The sequence below is a fragment of the Lytechinus variegatus genome, chromosome 10, assembly GCF_018143015.1.
Source record: "Lytechinus variegatus isolate NC3 chromosome 10, Lvar_3.0, whole genome shotgun sequence".
NCBI classification, from domain to species: Eukaryota; Metazoa; Echinodermata; class Echinoidea; order Temnopleuroida; family Toxopneustidae; genus Lytechinus; species Lytechinus variegatus.
Window position 1 is genome coordinate 10,132,535 of NC_054749.1, and position 21,060 is coordinate 10,153,594.

General features: G+C 35.9%; 1 protein-coding gene across 3 annotated transcripts in view; it reads left to right on the top strand.

The window, feature by feature from the left end:
• Positions 1 to 21,060, top strand: part of LOC121422290 (rho GTPase-activating protein 17-like) — a 69,437-nt gene that overhangs the window by 2,533 nt on the left and 45,844 nt on the right. For all 3 annotated transcript variants that reach the window (XR_005971143.1, XR_005971144.1, XM_041617227.1), the window contains exons 2-5: positions 10,894 to 10,933; positions 11,155 to 11,256; positions 11,733 to 11,809; positions 15,107 to 15,218. Coding sequence is in view for 1 of the 3 variants with exons in the window: in XM_041617227.1 (XP_041473161.1) it covers positions 10,894 to 10,933; positions 11,155 to 11,256; positions 11,733 to 11,809; positions 15,107 to 15,218 (331 nt within the window). In the remaining 2 variants the exon portion in view is untranslated. The remainder of the gene's footprint in view (positions 1 to 10,893; positions 10,934 to 11,154; positions 11,257 to 11,732; positions 11,810 to 15,106; positions 15,219 to 21,060) is intronic.

A 21,060-nucleotide genomic window follows, 5' to 3' on the forward strand; every position in this document is an offset into this window, starting at 1 on the left:
AGAAAAACATAGGGGCCTACCCTTATTTAATTATATTGATTAAAATTAGGCCTGTATTCTGATTTTTTTTTAACATTGCTGAAAAATTACGAGAAAAGATGTCAAAAGTTTGTTTTGATCTAGAAATTAATAGATTTACACTGTTTCTTTTCAAAGTTCCCTTTTCCTGTTTTTTGATAGATCTAATGTTACATACATGTACAGGCAAAGGAAACAGTTTTTGTTTTTTAGCTCCTGACAGTTACGAATGAATTGTGTGTCGATTGAGCTGATGAATTTAAGTCGTCCTGTTTTAGAATGGAGGAATCTCATTCACAATTGACTTTCCATATTTAAACAATTTTATACATTGTAAGATACATGTACATGTAGTTTGAATTAAATTCAAGTTCAGATTACGACATGGGCCTTACCTATACAGTATACATCTGGGTCCAGACAGGGTGTTTGTGCGGACAAGAAGGCAATTTCAGGAACATTTGCTGTTTGCAATTTATATTTCATAAAATGTTTTAAAACAACGTGAGACAATAACGCATAAACTTTCACAATTATTTCTCCTATTGACATGTTGAGAAATCCCAGACCATACTTATCTAGATCATATGAATGTTATCTTTGTGTCATCGGACATGGACCCCCCCCCTCCCCATCCCAATGCTATTAATATCAGTGGCAGGGAGGGGGGGGGGGGGAGTGCACAAAAGGAAGAAGTTCCCTCACTTATACAAAATGCATTGTTTTCGATGCAAAGCTCTCCATTAAAAGTACAATGTAAAAGTACATCATGTATTGAGAAGACAAAACACTTGTTTCCACTTCCTTTACAAATTTTTTAATTAAAAAAATAAATAATAAGAATTTACAATTAGGGGTTCAGTAATGGAAATGTAAACAACCAGCAACAAGATTGAAAGCTTGTATGTTAATAGTTTGGAACTTTTTAAGACTTAAATGAAAATATAATATAAAATAAAGAAAATACAAACATGCATGTAGAAAACCATTACCATAACGATTATGCACATGTATCAAAGCAGCTTGAGGTACCGGTACAGGTTTTGAATTGAATAATGTAATTTTTTTGTTCCACTTTTAAAAGAAACAGCATCTGTACATAACAGGAAAAATGAGGGGGGCTACATGTACCTGAGATATTGCCCCCAAAATGAGGGGGGGGGGGCTACATGTGCCTGAGATATTGCCCCAAAATGCTAAAAAGAGCCTTGGAAATTAGATAAAAAGAGCCCCTGAAAACCCCCATTCATTGCAATGTTAAAGTTTATCCAATGTGGCATGTTTAGGCAGTAAGTTGCAAAAAAGCAACCCTTAAAAACAGGAAAAATAATGATAAAATAACATTGCTTGGTTCAAACATGTACATGTAAAGTACCAGTACTGATAAATATTTTGTAAGTTAAATTTAAAAAAAATATTTGACATTAGATACATGTACATAATGCAACAAAAGTTGGAAACCTAAATAAGGCACAAACCTTGTAGAAAATCATGCTTCCATTGGTAGAAACACTAGGGACAGTGATTTCCCGTTTCTAATAATTGCCTTTTCCGTTTCAGAAAATCTCAAATTCCGTTTCAGCATGTCTGAAAACGGAAATTCCGTTTCCCCATAGACTTTGTGTACAAGAAAAATTGACAATTCCATTTACGTAGAAAACCAATACGCAACGAGTAGCGATGTCAAAATGCTAGCGCAGCTCAAAATTTGCATCTACATGTACTAATGTACTAACATCGCTTTAAAATCCATTTTAATCGAAGAGATTCGAGCTCAAAAAATATTAAGAGAAACATAATCAACATGAATACATGTATATTCTCACCTTTCATATTATTAGCATTATTTTATTGTTAAATGGGATTTTATCGCTGATTTGGGGACTTTTCGGACATCATTTTGAGCAGTCGACGACTTCCAAATATCCACCATTTTGGATTTGATGAATCACCGTGATCATTATATTATGACCGAACGTAGAGGGCAGCAACACACGGGCCGGATTCTGCCTTCTATGCGGACGTGAGTGTAAACTAATTTGGATACGATCAAGTGATGGAGAGGCTCGTATGTAGTTACGATGTGTTGATTGTTGTTGCGAAGTGAGATCGTGTTTTTTCAGTTGATATTAGTATTTTGTTGAGGATTTTGGATTAATTTCTGTTGCTTTTTTGTGTATTTTGAGAAAAAACATGTTTTCCGTGATTTTCCATTTGAAAAGCCACTTTCCGATTCAAACAGCCGATTCTGTGAATTCCGTCCGTTTTCCGCAATCGCGGAAAATCACTGTCCCTAAAACACAAGCAATTGCAGTAAACAATATGAGGTGAATTATGGAATTTAAACATACAGTGTACATGTAATGTACATATATTAAACAATTTCACCAAATGACCAGAAAAAATGTGAAAGAGAAGAGAATGAAAAAATGAGGAAAGAAGACAAAAAGAGGAAGTGCTACAAGAAGTTGGGCTACCAAAAAATGAAGAGCTGCATGTTGTGTACATTTCTGTACTGAAATTTTGTATTTTGCTTTAGTACAACTTGCATTTTGTTTTTCCTTTATCAAAATGGCCTTAAAATGATCCAATAAAAAGTTGTATTCTCTAGGTCTTTGTAAACTATATAGATTCCGGTCTTATATGTACATGTTCATATGTTATTAAAAATCAGTTTCATTTCTCCAAATTCATTCTTTAAAATCGAATAAGACCAAACAAGGATGAGATGTTAAAAGTGAATGACATAATTTTCAAATATTGGCCCAGAGTTTATTCAAAATATAATACTTCTATGGTACAGACTATTGAGTGTTTACCAATCACTTTACCCTGTACACATGAAGAATAGAATAAGACATGGTTGAATGAGGCCCAGCCTACTGTACCTGGTCTTCCATAAATTCAGCCTCGATCACAATCCTCAGCTAGCAGACTGTGAAGTTCACATTCAAATTGTATTGATGATCAGCAAATAAAAAAGAAATTGAGTCTAGCCTACATGCTAATGAAAATATTTTACAATCGAATCACCCTAGATTTTTTTCTTCACCTAGGCCTATGTACTGTTCAGTACAGTGTACAGGTTCCATATTTTTAGATTACATAAACTCCTGTTTTTGGCATCATTTGCACTGGCATACGGATGGGAGGGGGGGGGTGTGCTTGGGAACCATGGACCGCCAAATTTTCATGACCAAGAAAAAAGGAGGATACTTGTGAGTGTTTTATAGATTAATACTACAATGTTTGGCTCACCCAGAGATAGAAATATTATTGAATGTTAAATTTTTTTTATAACCGACCTCACAATTAACATAGCTGAACTTGATACTTTAATACTTGTATGTTCATTTTTTGTGGGGTTCTCCAACTTCAGAACACCACAGTACATATTCAGACCAGTATAACTTTTCTTGCCATCTTTGGAAAGTTTGATAAATACCAAGTTTCTTTGCTGGGACCTGTCAGCGCATAAACTTTAGGATGACATTAAACAACTCTAGATACCACATTGCATGACCTCAATCAATAGGTGTAGTGAACTTCTAATAATCCTATTCTAGGATTTACAATTGTATTTCAACAAAGGAATTTGTTTGATATTTGATAGTGCAAGGCCAATTTGACTTCTCCTCTTGAGTGATTAATCTATTCAATATTATTGACCCAAATATGATTCAATAATTAACCTATAAATGATATTGATATTTTTAAAATCATGATCTACATGTAGGTGTGAGACACTGACAAGTAGTGCTGTACTGGACACAGTTTTTCAAAATGTGTAAACCCAAAATATATTATACTGTGGCACCTTAATATTTTGTCAGTTATTCAAATTAATTTGATTAATTGTAGTGTGGTGGACTTTTCTTTCATATCAATTGTCTATAAAACCTCTGCAATTCACTCACTTTTGCTGTCTGCGCTCTCATTTCTTTGATGAATGGCAATCAAATTTTGATACTTTTGTTCAAAGAAGTCAGAGTTGTGTGTAAACTCAAGACTTGAAAGTTGAGACTTCTAGCATGCCAATTAGATTGCCAATAAACTTGATTTAGTAGGCATTAGGGAAGAGCAGTTTGCACTGTGAAGTTTCCTGGTTTCGAGAAGGTCTTCAGTGTCATACCATGGAGCTACTATTATGGTACATTTATAAGGGTGGCCCTAAATGTAACTCTTTCTTATTCTAGGAAGAAACCAGGGAGTGTTGCATACTTGCATGAAAGGTTGTGTCAGAGGTTTTATCTGACAAATCCTGCTTTATCGGACAGTCACCCTCACTCTCAGCCAATCAAATCAAGGAAAGTTGTCAGATAGATTGACAACTTGTGATGTCAGATGAAAAATTTTAATGAAATAATGCTCCCCTGAATCTGATGGATGTGTGCCATAACAAAATCACTAAGAAATTATTGTATCCCCGAACAGAGTTCGGAGGATTTGGCCTCTTCACGCCGTGTCCACTTCGTCCGCTGCAGAGATTTCCTTGTGAACGCTCTATCAGCTGCATTTCTTCCCTGATCATCTTCAAATTTTGTACATGTATGAAGGTTGAGTATGGTACAGCGAAGAAGCCTATCGATTTTGGTGTGGGCGGAGACATCTTTGCCATGGCAACAAGAGTTTTTGTGGATTTTTTGTCCTTGTGAGCACTCTACCAGCTGCATTTCTTCTCCGATCATCTTCAAATGTTGCATGAAGGTTGAATGTGGTATTGCGAAGCCGCCTATCGATTTTGGTGTGGGCGATGACATCAATGCCATGGTAACGAGTTTTTGAGGAAATTTCCTTGTGAGTGCTCTACTGCCTGCATTTCTTCTCCAATTATCTTCTGATTTGTCATGAAGGTCCATTATGGTAAAGCATGATTTTGGAGTTGGCGAAGACTTGATTGCCATGGTAACCATATTTTTGTGGAAAATTTGGTAAAACCTGTAACTTCTGTTCTTTTTCCAGTTTGTAATACAGTTGGCACACAGAAGCAATATTAGAAGGTGAAGCGAAGATGCCTATCATTTTTGGTGGTGGGTCTTAGGGTTAGGTTTATAAAATATATCCAGATTACTCTATAATTGTATTCCCCAACAGGTGATACTGGACAATATTTTAGGTTTTGCGGAATCATGCTGCTACATGTACATGTACGTCATATTATTGTCATCAAATTTGGTACCCACAGGCAAAATGTGGGCAGGGTCGTTGTCACCATGACAATTGTATTTATTTGTCAAATATCTGTGTGAGCTCTATACATGTACAGTATATATGTATATCGCAATGAAGGATGACGCAGTGGGTTCGGGGGACACATGTGCTCGGCCGCACGACCCGCAAAGCATCTCAAGTTATCTTTGAATCTCAATTCATAAAAGAATTTCTTTTCTTGATCACTTTATTTCAGATACTCCACATTAGTTGGACCATTCAAGTATTATTCTATCATGGGCTTGGTAAAGCGGGGGAGCTGGGGGTGAAGCACCCCCAATTTTTGTGGGTGGTGCTGTGTGTGTTTTTCTACATTTGCTGCACCCCCTGGAATTCTGTGCCAAAATCAATAATAAAGTGATATCCAAGACCATGTTGCAGTGAAACCCCCCTTCCCCCCTTTTTTTACTTGTCAAATTTCTTGCCACCAAAATGACTTTCGTTTTGTTGTGAACTTTTCTTTTGCTTGCCAAGTTTAATAAATCAGCACCTCCTGTAAAAAAAAAGAAATGTTCCCAGGGCTCTGTATTCTTTCTAACTTTCTGCTTTTGATCTAAGATCTCTAATGAAACCTACATGTATATGTATGCACCATCTCAAAACAGAAAGCCAGTAATAATAATAATAAACAATGCGCCTCTGAATAGATTATTTCTAGATAGAGGGCGCTATATAAAATTAGGGCTGTTATCGATCACATCTTAATTGATAGTCATGTCAATAATTGCTTTTTTTACCACTTAGCGATATTGATAAACCTTCTCACTTTGTCGATAATACCCGCTATTGTGTAGGGACACAGTGATATTCCCTGATTTCACAGAAATGGACCTTTGAAAGTGGCTTTTCAAACAGAAAATTACGGAAATTTTTTTTTCATCAAACTGCACAGAACAGCAACAGAAATTACTCAAAATCTCAACAAAATACTAGCCACAAAACAGAACCTCACCCCCACTTTGCTATTGTTACATGTACATGTAGTATCACTGTGCCCTCCTCACTGGTAAAAACTCATTATTATGGTACATGTACATGTAAGACACTATTCGTCTGCATTTCCTCATCATCATCAGTCGTGGAAAAATGATTCTATTCCACGAATGACAACATGAGATGACAGTCATGGCAGTACATGTTTCTGACTCGTAAATTATGCGATTGAACTCTTTTTATGATTAGTCTGTGAGAGAGATAGAATGAATGATCTGTAACTGGCCCGGGATCGAAAGTATACTGTGATGTTTTGATGTCAGTTGATTTGCAATGTCATCAGTGATACATGTACAGCTTTCATACATACAATGTACAATGTATCCGGAGATGATAATTGAATGAGAAGTCCTTGGATTGTTGACCAGATAGTTATTATCATTTGCATTCATGATGTACTTGTGGCACATGTTCACTGAGGGTGATGCATTCATGAATACATGTTCTAGAGAATACTGGAATAGCAATTCCTATTTAATTTATTCACCTTCTTTAACCTACTTTTTTTTAGGATATCCATTTAAGAATTTCGAGAAAAGAAATCACAGAAGATTTTAGCCATTTTCAATATTGTAGTATTACATGCTGTATGAACTTGTCTCCCTCCCATTATACATTGACCCATTACGGTATGTATACCAGAAATATGATTTTACACATTATAGTTTACAAACATACAGGAGTGCAAGGGGGTGCTGAAGCACCCTGAAGATTTTCCCAGGGGGTGCTGTGTGTAGTACCCCCTGTATGATACATGTACACTGTAAGCAGCACCCCCTTGAAATCTGATAGGTGTATGGTGTTGGAGAAATGTATGGAAAATGACCAACATTTTGTGTTGAAAGCTGAACATTTTTTATTGGGGGGGGTTGTCAAATTTCACCCCCAGCAAAAAATTATTCCCATGGCACTGTTCAACTTCCTGGATTTTGTATGTAATTGTGATTGTTTTTGTGAATGTATTCAAATTACACAGTAGCCTCACAGGCCTGTATCTAGGTACATGTAGAGCCTGCAGCTTTTGTCTTTGCCTTTTAAATACAAAGTCTTATAATAAATGAAACTTTGCAAAGCATCCACCACATGTACGCTCCAGTCGTGCATTAGTTGTTGTTTCCTTTTTATGAATGCATGCCAGTTTTTCATATAAAAAATTCTGCACAGAAAAAAATACTAAAAGCAATCTTGAGTGAATAGGCTTTGCAGCCATGGTGCCTAGTCTTCCACATCAGATGTGTTGCTGACCTTTCACGTAACAACAACAGACTCATAAAGATAAAAGCTGCACACTGTACATTTAGACTTTAATCTACGGGGCTCTGGGCGAATTCCCCCAACCCCCCCCCCAAAAAAAATACTAAAAAACAGCCCTTGAAAATAAAAAGGGCTCAGAAATTCCCCATTCATAATAATGAGCTTTCCTGATGTTGAAGATTTAGGCAGTATGTGAAAGGTAATGTACATGTAATCCTCTGTAATAAGATTTTTTTTCTCTTTGCCTCCTACATGTATATAAATTATTGAGTAGGCTATCCCTAATCAGCTAAAACCATGACACGATCACAATTCAAATACCATGTCCTTTCTGAAGTGAGCCCCAAGGCCAGCTGCATTAGCTCAAGATCATCCAAACAGTAATAGCCTCATAAACTAATTATTCCAACAGATTCCAACAACTGAACGTTTTATGCCGATCTGTCTCGCCCTATTAAGAATCAGACATGATCAGTGGCCGGTTATATGCAAACAAAGCATTGCCAATTTGTTTTGACGAAAGGTATGCAGACACCGAACAGGCAATTGAATGCATTACTACATGTAGTCTTAGATTCATTTGAATGTTATAGGCATTAGTCAATCCTGGAATGAATTAAAGTCCTCTGGTGATGTCTAGATGGAGGTCTGTATCCTAATAGAGAAAACCAATGAATTCAGAAAGCTCTCTATCCATGGACACAGCATCATCATAGGATGAGGAATTTCTCAAGTGGGGATTCTTGTGGGCCTACACATGTACATTTTTGCAGATGATAAAAATATGTGATATGGCTTTGCAATAAAAATTGCATGAATTTGTGAATTTAGAAATAGTGAGCATTACATGTATTTTTTATGAGTGCTGCTATGAAATGGTAATATCACAATGGTAAAAAGTCAGTGCAGTGTTTTGGTGTTAGAAACAAGAACTTTTACTGCAGAATACATGTATATGAATGCCGCATTATTTCAGAATCTTTATCGTGTTCACATTGATTCAAAGATGAGATTCACATGTAGTATGTATCGAGTGCAGATCGAGTCCTAATAGCAAGGCCAGCATTCGAACAATGTGGATAATTCTGGTCTTCGACCTTCATGAAGTAGATGCATCGCTGAGAAACATTGTACTTGTATTATATAAAGCGCTATGTAAATTGCATATTATTTTGAAAATAGGTAACACGAAATCTGTATCCATGAATTACCGTCCTATATTTTTTTTAAAGCAAAGCACAATATTCACATAACACAACAATCTTGATTTGGCCAAGTCTACCATTTCATACATGTAATTGATACCTTTTATTAACAAGGTTTTTTTGTTATTTATCTAAAAAATTCCGGAATAAAAATTTTATGCACCAGTGTTTCCACAGATCCAAAATAAATTTCCTGAAATTCATAGACATTTCCTGGAATTTTTAAGTATGATTAAAAAAAAAAGATTAGGCGATAATACAGCGAGCCTAAATTTGGTCCATGTGAGCCAAATCAGGGAATAAACATGTACATGTAGCACATTTTTGTCCACACCCTCTTTGAAGAAAGGAACAAATTACAAAATGCGAGCTGAAATTTTTTTAGCTATGTGTCGAGGTAAACAATTTTTAACATGAATATTAAAAGTTGCTACAACTTATTGTTTTTTAATTGTAATTTTTGGATTTCCCTGGAATTTTTTCATTTCCCGAACCTTAAGTGGAAAAAGTAAAAAATATCCTGAAATTTCCAGAATTTCGGGAAGAGTGGAAACACTGATATGCACACAGGTGTATTTAGTGTAACATTTGTCAATTGATGACCAATGGTATTGCAGGATTTCAGAAGCAAACTGTGTGACATACAATCTTCTGTTGGTAACATTTGTCAATTGATGACCAATGGTATTGCAGGATTTCAGAAGCAAACTGTGTGACATCTTCTGTTGGTAACAAGCTTTATGAAGCACTCCTAAAGGCTGGAAAGTACATGTATATATCATCATGAAGCATATTTTCAGTGATTTTGTCAGACAATTTCATTATCAGCCAATCAGATCCAAGTATTCCAGTAGCCTATTATTCTTGTTAGAAAAAGTACCTGAAGATGAACTGCTTTTCATGTTTGGACTCTCTAGATTTCTAATGAAGATATGAATGTATTATATCGTCATGCGGCAAGTAAAAGGGCAAGATGGTCAATATTATTGAAAAGAGTGCCAAAGATTTATTTTTTTGTTTTCTACATTTTTAGTAGAGTATTGAAAGTAGGCCCGTTTCGGGTACACGTGTACACGTGTACACGCACGGTCAAGTCAGTGCACGTGTACTAAATTCCATCACCGTGTACACGGTAGCATCTGCATAAACAAGCTCACAGCCTCACATTAAATCTTAGTTCTCAGACACTGCACATGTTTTAATTACTAATATGTCAACATATTTCAATTAATCCAGAGTGAGTTCACTTCCAAAATCGCCAATTTAATCCACATTCTTTCTGGAGACTCACGTTTTTGTACCACGAAATCGGCACGAAATGGGTCTGCTCCGGTCTCAAAAGCTCGAAAGCGTTGCTCAATCACACTCAGAGTCAATTTGAGAATCACAAATTGCGATAGCGATCATCGCTACAACTTACGTGTTATACGCTCGCACACAAGCCTACAAACAAACGCTCGTCAAATTGGCAACATAATAATGAAAATTAATCGATAACTTCAGTTACACTTATTCTGCAGCGATCTGTGCATGCATGTACGGTACAGTATACAAAATGCGCATCCACCGAGCGTCGGCGATAGCTAGGGCCCTGCACTGATTTTCTTTTGCATTCTTTATTAATTTAATGCGCTGCTAAGCCGAGTAAACTTTTAATTTGCACCAATTTTTGTGGATTGATACTTCAAACTTCTCAGGTAAGCTTTAAAACCGTGACTTAGGCTATATAGACCCCTTTTTATGACATATTGATGCGGGTCCGTGTCGACATGAAAACAGAACTCGCTCTCACAGTGTTTACAACGTGTACACGTGTACACGACCGAAAAACACGCCGTGTACACGTGCATCAAAAATGGACTTTCAAAACGGCCCTTTTTGGTGATGTTTTCAAAATTATTTAAATCACCATATTTTGTAGTTATTTAATAAAAAAGAAAAGTCAACTTGCCCCAAAATGCCAGTTTTTTGCAAAACTTAGGGCAATGTCGAACCCACTCTCTCATTCCACCTAGAAAACTGTGCGAATACATAAGATGTACAGTATGTAGAATGGGCAAATTATTATTTTTTTTGCAGTTGACATTGTCATACTGCCCCTTTTCTGAATGATGATATTTCCATACATGATGAGTTTGTATTTTATTCTGACACAGTACATCAATTACATTGTAATCTCACACAAGTTATTTCTTTCTCATTTGTCTTTCAGAGCGGAGAAAACAGAAGTACTGAATGATGAATTATTACAAGTAAGAGTCTTTTGTTTTATTACTAATATTATTAGTAGTATTGTTGTTGTTGCTGTTATTATACTTGTAATTAATCACAATATTATTATTATTGTTATTATTATTATGATTATCAGTATTATTGTTGTTATTATTATTAAACTTATTATTATTTTGTTTCATCCTTTATTTCATTTCTCACTTTGACTCTTGCATTTTTGTTTGTGTTCTCTCTATTGTAGTGTGAGAAACGAACTGAACATATAAAACACACGTGTCAGAACATTACAAAGAAGCTCTCAGCATGTCTTATTGGCTCAGGAACAGACGTGGAGAAAAGAACGGTAAGTATCTGACAGATTTTCACATGCCTATCGAATGCCTCCCTCACCCAACGAGGCCCAACTAAAAAAATCTATATACTGAATGAGAGTTTCATAAGAATTCAAATGATCCTCTATACATTTGACAAAATTTAACAATAAAACATGGATTTGATTACAACAGTCTGTTATGAATTTCAGTAATGATAGTTACAATTTTGCATGTACATGTACATGTAAAAATATCTCATATGCTGCATGTATCCAGGATCACCAAGTCATGTATGTATGAATGATGTAAAATGATATCATTACTATTCTTCTTCCTAAAATGAATAATACACCTGTATCTGGAAAGAAACAGAAGGTCATTTTTTTAAACCATTGTTCTGACTCTAACCAAGAAATTCATAGTTGTATAAATTGCATTTTAAATTCCTGCAAAGCAGAGATGTATTTTCATTCTTTTGTTTATTCTCCCTTTTTTTGATTTGCAGAAAAAGCTTCCGCACTCTGTGCTTTCTCAGAGTATGAATGAGATGAGTGTTGAATTAGGAGACACAACATTATTAGGGTAAGTAAATACACATGAACAAATATACATCAGTTATTTTGGTCCAAAATGGATTGCATTACTTTTTGTTCTAGTCTATACAAAACAGACTCTTTATCTACTTAATTCTAGTTCATACTGAATATTCTTTTCCGAGTTTTTAAGCATGCAGGCGTATTATAAGTATCATGAGAACTGAAATGATAATAAATGATAATATAGGATCTGTATAGCGCATGTATCCACCTTGATAGGTGTTCAGGTGCACCCCAGCCAAGCTTTTCTACCGATTCCAGTGCGCACCGCTTTTTGAGGAATTACTTCCTGCCAGTACCCACCTCACCTGGGTTGAGTGCAGCACAATTCAGTAAATCTCTTGCTGAAGGAAAATACGCCATGGCTGGGAATTGAACCCACATCCTTCAGATTGAAAGACAAGAATCTTAAGTGCTAGACCACGATGTCCCCAAAACAAAAAGTTGAAAAATAATGAAATACACGAACACTATTATGTACTGTACATGTATAACTCAAACTAGATCAAGTTGGCTTTGTACAGTGCTGTCTGTATCTGGTAATACCTTGTCAGGAAAGGCATACATTTTCTGACAATCTTGATAAAAGAAAAGGGCTACTTTCGGGGGCATTGATAACTTCCCCTCCCTAGGTATCGGGTACGTTAGTGGTCCACACTAAGCTCAGATACTACTAAAGATTGAGCTCCACAATTCAATGACAATCAAGCACAGACATTTTGTAGGACTTTGATCAAATGTACTAGAAAAAAAATCAACATGACAATCTTTTTCTTGTGTATTTTATTGTCTTTAATTTTTTATGTATTTCTTTGTTTTTAATTTTTTTTTTCGATGGAAATTGTTGGCAACTTTATTTTGACTTTAAGCAAGATGAAATTGAGTTTAATCAGAAATTTTAGTTAAAAAAGCAATTTGCACTGGATGTGTACACATTCATGTTTTTGAGCAATTTTAGGTCTTGACATGCACTTCAGAAATGTTGCATAATTTTTTAACTGCGTCCCTGGGGTAGCAAACATAGTCTCAAAAGTTGCACTAGTCCATAGAGTAAAAATCCACAGAGTGGTGCGGTCAAATAATTTCACTTGGTAGATTTATTGTGGAAAATGTTGATGGGGGCAGAATCAGCCCCCCCCCCCTCCGTCTACAAACATGCATATAAAGAAAAAGGAGTTCATTACCTATCAAGCATGAACCCTATCAAAGAAATGACCTCATTAGTTTACCGACAGTACTGTTTTAAACAATATCTCCTGTTCAGAATTCTATATGCATGACTAACGAACTAATTCCAGTAATTTGCAGTCAGCTGTTATGCTAGTCACCTTTCAGCAAGTAAACAATTTCTATTTGTTTTATTCCATTTTACCTCCACTTTCCAAGCAATTTTTTTGGATAATAGCTTTACAGCTTGTCAGCTTCTCTTCCACTCTTATTTTTTGGATGTTCCAATACCACCTACATTACTTGACACATAGGCCTAAATATGTACTCTGTAGATACTGGAAGCGGGATTACCATCTACTTGTATTGATTATGCAAAATCTAAATTTGCCTTGGCTAAAGACTAACAGATGCTGCCAGCTGAGCTGCAGCAATCAATAAATGATTTTCAATGGGTTTCTGGTACATACTTGTGTATGTAGTCACTGTGTATGTTCTTCCTTGCATAGCATTTCTAGTAATAGATTGGATTGTCCTTAATGTTCAGCTTCTAGATTGATATGCCCTTGATGCTATTAAATGATTCACATAGAATGTTTTATTCTTTAAATGTTAAGAACTACATGTATTCTAGTCTGTAAAGGTAAAGAATAAAGCAATTGAACCACATACGTGTATACATAGTACACACTATACACATCATACTTGCATCAAAGAGGAGATATGGTTTATTTTTTTATTGATAAGGTTTGATAGCTTTGGTGGATCATTCAATAGAGAAGAGCACTCCCAAAAGAAAAAAAAAGGAACCAAATAAATACAAAACTGAATGAATGAACGAACAAACAAATGAAAAATGATATGATAAAAATAAATAGGTAAACTAAAACAAATAACAATTTTTATCTTGGAGATGAAAAACAATAAAAAGAACTTATTAAATGAAACATGATTCATGGTAATCAAACTTCAACCACAGCCTGAGAATTATAAACAGAGTCATTGGTATTTATACACAAAGTTTTTTCTATCAATCAATTATTTACATGTAAGAATGTGTACAAATTTTACAGTGTGAATTGAATTGTATTATAAAATAAGGAGGGAAAGTTCATCAATTTTCTAAACTTTCTAATATACTGTATGGAATAATGAATACTGCTATACAGTGGTACATTCAATGTACATCCTTTAGTGATTGTTATATGATTTATGACCATAATGAAATGGCATCAATTCATACATTGTAATTTAGCAGCACCAATAAACATTGATAATTCTATACCTGTCAGCACTGTGTGATAATGGGGGATAGCAGTACTCAGAAGCAATTTGAGAGCGATCATAAAGATATTATCCAAAGGAATATTCCATAATCATTTTGATGTGAAGGAAGAATACAGGTCTTTCTGAAAGCTGACAGAAATTGGACAGACTGTGTAGGCCTATATCCAAATTGTGATGAAGGATGTTGTGTACATGTATGAGGGTGAGGTGATACAGGCCTTCAAAGTTAATAAAAACAAGATTTTTTTGCCAGTTTAGAGCAAGGAATGGAGGGAAAGGCAGTTGGGGGTGCTTATATGATTGGTAAAAAAGTCTGGTGAAAATCTGAAGCAAAATATGGTATTTGCCAACGTATAGAGATTGCATAATATCCACCTATATGTAGTACATTATGTACATGACTTGTATTGGTCAAAGAATGAAAATTTGCAAAAGATTAATGTGTCAGTCTTGAGAAGCTAATTACTTCCTTGGTTTTTGCCCTATGCCTAGAGCATTATGAGTCAAGATAAAAACATTATACTTGGAGTGAGGACTGCAAGACACATTTACATGTGTCAGAAAGTGTGTTGCTATGGTTATGCAGCATTGTTATTTCCTTTTTTGAATGGCTGGTGTATCCATGTATTGCTGGAGTGTTGATTACAATACCTGCAGTGCTCTATTTTCCCCTCTATGTTTATAACCAAGTCAATTTTAATTTTTTTTTCTTCTTTCATTGAATGGGGCAATAATGATTGCAATGTGAAGCTCTTAGAAACAAACAAAGTGTAATAAACACTATATAAATGTAACTATTATTTTTATTATTTCAATTCCTTTTCTGCAGGTCTATGTTAGTCAAAACTTCTGAAGCATGTGCAAACATAGCGCAGGAACTAACCAGTCATGAAATGGGTTTAGAAAACCTGATCCTCATCCCATTCAACTCAGTCCTAGAGGTAAGCTTTCATGTAGGGTTTTAAAACACTTTCTAAATGTGCCATTGGTTTGAAAGAACATGAGGGTCCGTTTCATAAAGAATGGATATAATAACAAATGAACAATTTCTATAATAAATGTACTAACAGCCAATCAGTGTAAAGGATTTCAGTAGCTTTTAACTGCTATTGCAATGTGCTAAATCGTAATAAGTTTTATGAAATGGGCCCAAGGATATTGCAAGAAACTTGCATTCAGTGGAAGGTAGATTTCACTTCCCCAAATCAATCAATTGGTCTTGTAATTAATTGCAGATATGCAATTGATTGATATTCTTAAAGCAGGGGCCCGTTTCATAAAGGACTTGCAACTGTTGTAACTTTGCCATTATATCAACTACCATGGTCCTGGATTGTGATTGGCTACTAATCCCTGTTACCATGGTAGTTGCCATTATGGCAAAATTACCCCTACAGAAATTTCCAAGCTTGCGGGAAGCGTACGACTAGCTTGCGCAAGCTTGCGGCATGCTAGTAACTAGCATGCGGTTAGCTTAATAAGCGTGTGATATGCGTGCAGAGTAATAGTTAAGCGATCTTTTAGCGAGCAGGGACTGTTCGCTAGCATGCACTCGCTTATTAAGCGAGTGCCCTGCTAGTCGCATGCTAGTTACTAGCAAGCGGCACGCTTAAATTTCGGTAGGGGTAAAAAAGTTGCAGGTCCTTTATGAAACAGGCCCAATATTGATTAGTTGCAGATAAATTTGATCAACTTGTATCAATTTTCATATTTATTGCAGGAAAAAAGATGGTATTGTACAGAGGAAATTGATCTACCAATTTACAAATTTGTAATTGAAAATTGCAATCAATTGCAAATCAGGGGCCTGTTTACTTCTCATAAGAACATTTTACTCTCAGCCAATCAGATTAAAGGATTTTAGTAGCTTTTAACTGTTCTAACAAGTCTTTATGAATGGAGACACTGGTACCAACACCCATATCCAGGGTTCAAAACCAGGTCAATTCACGGAGCTTGAGATTGTCCCATCATTCATCATCTTCATATTTATTTATTTCATGATTTTATGTAGCCTCAACTCATGTACAGTTGCATCTTTCACTGTATACTATAGTACTTCCCCCTCCTTCAAGGGAAATTGAAAATGTGTTTTTAAGAGAATTTGCAATTTCCTAGGTCGTTGAGTATTTCCTGGTGTTGCGATACAAACAAAACACAGTTTCCCTTTATTTTCTCACCATTCACAGTCACACACTCTACAACACTTCAAATCCTATATATGCCCTTTTTACACAGGATTTTCTTAACCCCGGACTATCGCTAACCCCGTACTATCCTTAACCCCGTACTATTTTTTTCCTTTTCACACATGCCAAATTGTTATTGCTAACCCCGGATAAGGAATGCTTGCTTTTTACACACGAAACTCGCTAACCCCGGACTAGTGGTTTTTGTCGATCATTCGTAGTACAAGTGCTTCACTCGTACACTTTTTACACACGCTACAATTTCCTTAACCCCGTACTATAGGTGGGGCCAAATAGTACGGGGTTAAGCTTAGCCCACTTTCGTTTTACACATGCGATCTTAACCCCGTACTATTGCTCTTAGCACCGCAATTGGTGGGATAACCCTGCTTTTTTGCAGGGCCAAATAATCTTGTACTATAGGTGGGGTTAGCCCACTTTGCAAAAACGCTGTGTAAAACGAAAGTGGGCTAAGCTTAACCCCGTACTATAGGTGGGGCTAAATTGCCATTTAGCCCCACCAATAGTACGGGGTTAAGGAAATTTTAGCCTGTCTAAAAAGGGTATCTGATGTTTGTACTTGGATTGTCACTAGCAAATGATAATTAGAGCGGTCATTCCAAATAAACATATGAATGTGATTATGTCTGATATGTACTGGGGTAAGTGATTTTTTGAAAGTGGTATTCCGGGCTGTAAAAATCACCATGCAAAATGCTGGGAATTCCATCAAAATCTGGTAACAAATAACAAAGTTATGAATTTTGAATTTTAACAATATTTTTGAAACCTCAACATATGCAAGTCATCATGAATATTCATTAGGTAGGTTGATGTTGTCATGTCCCCAATTATGAAATTATCATATTTTCATACAAGTTTGTATGTCTCCCTTATGATAAAATTATTTGCAAGGAATACATGTATCTATTGCACTAAATAAGTTGTCAGTCCAATATTTTTAATTCTTGGAAGACAAAATTTAATTAATTGTAACTTCATATTTACAATAAAATTTAAAAAAGAACACGTGGGAATAAGACATCAGTTGGCTCATTGAAGATGTGCATAAAACTGTTTCACCAAAATAATGCAAATCTCTAAAATGTCACAACTTTGTTTTTCCTCATCCGATTGTGATAATATTTTTAGTATTTTGTTTGTCTGAGTTTTCCGTATCTGTTCATTTTATATTATTTTCAGCCTGAAGTACCCCTAATAACTTTCTAATATGGTGCCTCTTGAAATTGTATCCAAGAGCAGTCATCTCTTTACTGTCCCCTAAAGGACACTATCCAATCAATAGAATCATAATCATGTTATATTTCACTCCAAAAAAATTCATCCATTAAAGCAACCAGTCACCGTCCTGTGGGCATGTACATGTATGTACATGTCGGCCTACAGTATAAACTTGAACCTACAGGTGCTTTATTCTGCATGTGATTTAGTCATTATTTACTTATGTCCTTTATAAAGTCATTGCCATTGAAAAGGAACAATGTCTCACAATTGACAAACATGTTACCAGTCAGTATCACATGATGTCCTTATTTTTAACAATTAGTTCAATAAAGTTTATTTCAATTGTTTGTCACTACATGTAGTTTGGCAGAGTGATGATAAATACCTTGTACCAGTTTCCTTTTAAAATCCATCAATTTCTCTTTCACCCCCACATCATAATAATGGTGATACTGATAGTGTCTAACCTAGATTTTTTTTCAATTATTTTCTGTATATGTATGCGTATCTCCCAGGTCATTGCCACTGCATAGAAATCACTATGCAGAGGGATAAATTATGATTTTATGGCTGTGTGAATGAGCTAGATCTTTCACTGGCATGGTGTGTGTACAGCACTGTAGAAGCAGCAGACATCTGTGGGTGTTATGTGTAGGTTGTTCACACGTACACCTGTAGAGGAAAGCAATATAAAACAGGAAGATGAGCAGGAAGTCCTTTTTGTTGTGTAATTTTCCTTGTCAAAGACACAATACATAAAACACTACTTTTACTGTATGTTATACATGTATGTTATAGCAATGGTACACGAGCAGAGTGTATTGGCACCTCTGCATTCCTACACGAACATGTACAAATTTATAAAAGGCATAAAGGCATGTAGTCCCATATACTGTATATACTACATTGTCTGCCTCATACATGTACATGTAGTAGTGATGAAACAGGTTGTTGTTGTTTACCTGTTTACTTGGGTTTAAACACATTCAGATGTGAATATTTATGCTTACCGTAGTTGTTGTTTTAGTATTATACAATGCTTACATGTAACATTATCAGCTGTGAATATTTGCATCCTCATTATCAAGATAAAGTAATCTACATTCAAGGAGTCATGTAAAATTGAATTTCAGTGGTATTGAATACATCATGAGTGAAGACTAGATGTCAAAGGCTCTGTCTGTAGAGCCAGCCACAGTTTATCTAGTCTCATTACTTCAGACTCTGCAGTATGCACTAAAGCAAACTGCGAAAATGAAAGGTCTGTGCCTACAGACTACATGTAGGTATTGAATGTGAAACGTAAAAATTATATGTAGCCTAATTAAACTGATTTTATATAGTGCCCAATTGAATAGTATTGTTTGTCCTTGAAATATTGAAATTCAAGACTTGGGAATTTAAAGTGGATTGTCATAACACTTCTCAGCAGTCAGCAATCATTTAGAGTCAAGGAGGCTGTTCTCACTACGTTCCTAAAACTAGTTTAGTGGAAACTAGTTTAACGCGTAGTGAGAACGGTCAAAGCGGTCTTGGAAGCGATCTTCCAAACCAGTTTGGAAAACCACCTCGCGATGTAGTTTTCAAGATCGCTTTGCCTCCTTAAACTGGTTTTAGCATAAGTGAGGACACAACCGTTCTTCGGGAAGCGGTCTTCGCACATTTTGAGCGCGCTACTCCACACGATAGGTGTAGAATGCCTATGGTGCGGTTTCAAATTTCACTGAGTTCACAAAAGTTTCACTGAGAGCGTCTCCATAGCAACAAGAGCGCTTTACGTGAAGTGATTTTGAAAACCACTTTCGTGTGATCAAGTGAGAACGCTAGCAAAGCGATCTTCCAAAGTGGTTTCCTGAATCTGTTTCCAGTAAACTAGTTTTAGAAAGCGTAATGAGAACGGCCTCAAGGCTTCCATCCATGGAATAGTGATTTATATTTTATGCAATGTGTTCCAAAGAAGAAGAATGTATATTGATTTTATCCTACATAAATTTAATCCTGTTTCTTTTATATTAAATCCTATGATTAATTCAAATAGCATCACATGATTAAAGATATTCTACCTACGCCGTCAAAAACAAAATGCCCATGAAGCAAAATTTACTATTCCTTGACATCATGCCGTCAAAACAAAATGCCCACTAAAGAAAATTGACTATTCGATGAGAGATCATGCAATCTGTCAGACACACCGGTCAGTGAGGTTTCTGTACCGGGCAAGTCCTGTGTAGGGACAGTGTAGGCTCTAATCCGTGTTATGCTGAATGCGTGGCTTATATAGGAAAAATACATGTACATGTAGGTCAGTCAGCGAAGCACATTATCTACATGTTTATTTGGTTCAGTTGTATTTTAAAGATAAATACGAGTACAAGAACTACATATAGACTATCAATATCTATTGTTCCAACTTATTAAAAGTAGGATATAAAACAAATATACCCGGCCTTTATTCGAATGTATAGAGGGGATTCATTGATTCATCCTCGGTTGTACTGGCAAAATAGTAATGCCAGTCTAAACTTTGACAAATAATTCCCTCTAAACTTTATACCCAAAGCCTGGTAATAGACAATGCTTGGTGTTGGCTCAGTTGGTAGAGCGTCCGTCTCACAACTGGAAGGTCGGGAGTTCAAGCCCCGGCAACGTTAGACCAAGAGATGTCAAAAGATAGGAGTTGCTGCTACCCTGTCTGGCATTCAACGGGCCCATGATCAATCAGGCAAAATTAATTTTCAGAGAATTTCTATTTCAGATTTCCATTTCAAACAAAATATGGATTTTCATTTCTATGTCAATACGAAATCTTTAGTTCCTGAAACATCTTGGGACATTAATATTATAGTAAGCCTCCATAACAATAACTCTACATACATGTGGGACACGTTTGTAGTACTGATGGGTGTTTCATAAAGCTGTTCGTAAGATAAGAGCGACTTTAAGAACGACTGGTGATCATTTCTTTTGGTAAATAATGCACCAGTCATTCTAAAAGTCTCTCTTAACTTACGAACAGCTTTATGAAATGGCCCCCTGGTCTATTAACTTCATTTGCCAGGTGTAGTCTTTAAGAAAAGTACAGCACTCATTTTACATGTAAGTACACAAGATTGATATTATGGTATCCTTGAAAGCGATGACAGGATGGTCACAAATTTGAGTGATATGCTCCTCAAATACTCTACTCGGCTCCGCTCGAGAACTCACTAAAAGAAAATTACCCAATACGGGCACGGAAATAGATCCAAGATTTGACGATAGTGATCCTGCAGTCTGAGTCGCCATGACGATGTAATTCGTTTGCCATCGCATTGAGTGAAGGAACAGTGGAGACCGGCATGCGTGTGTA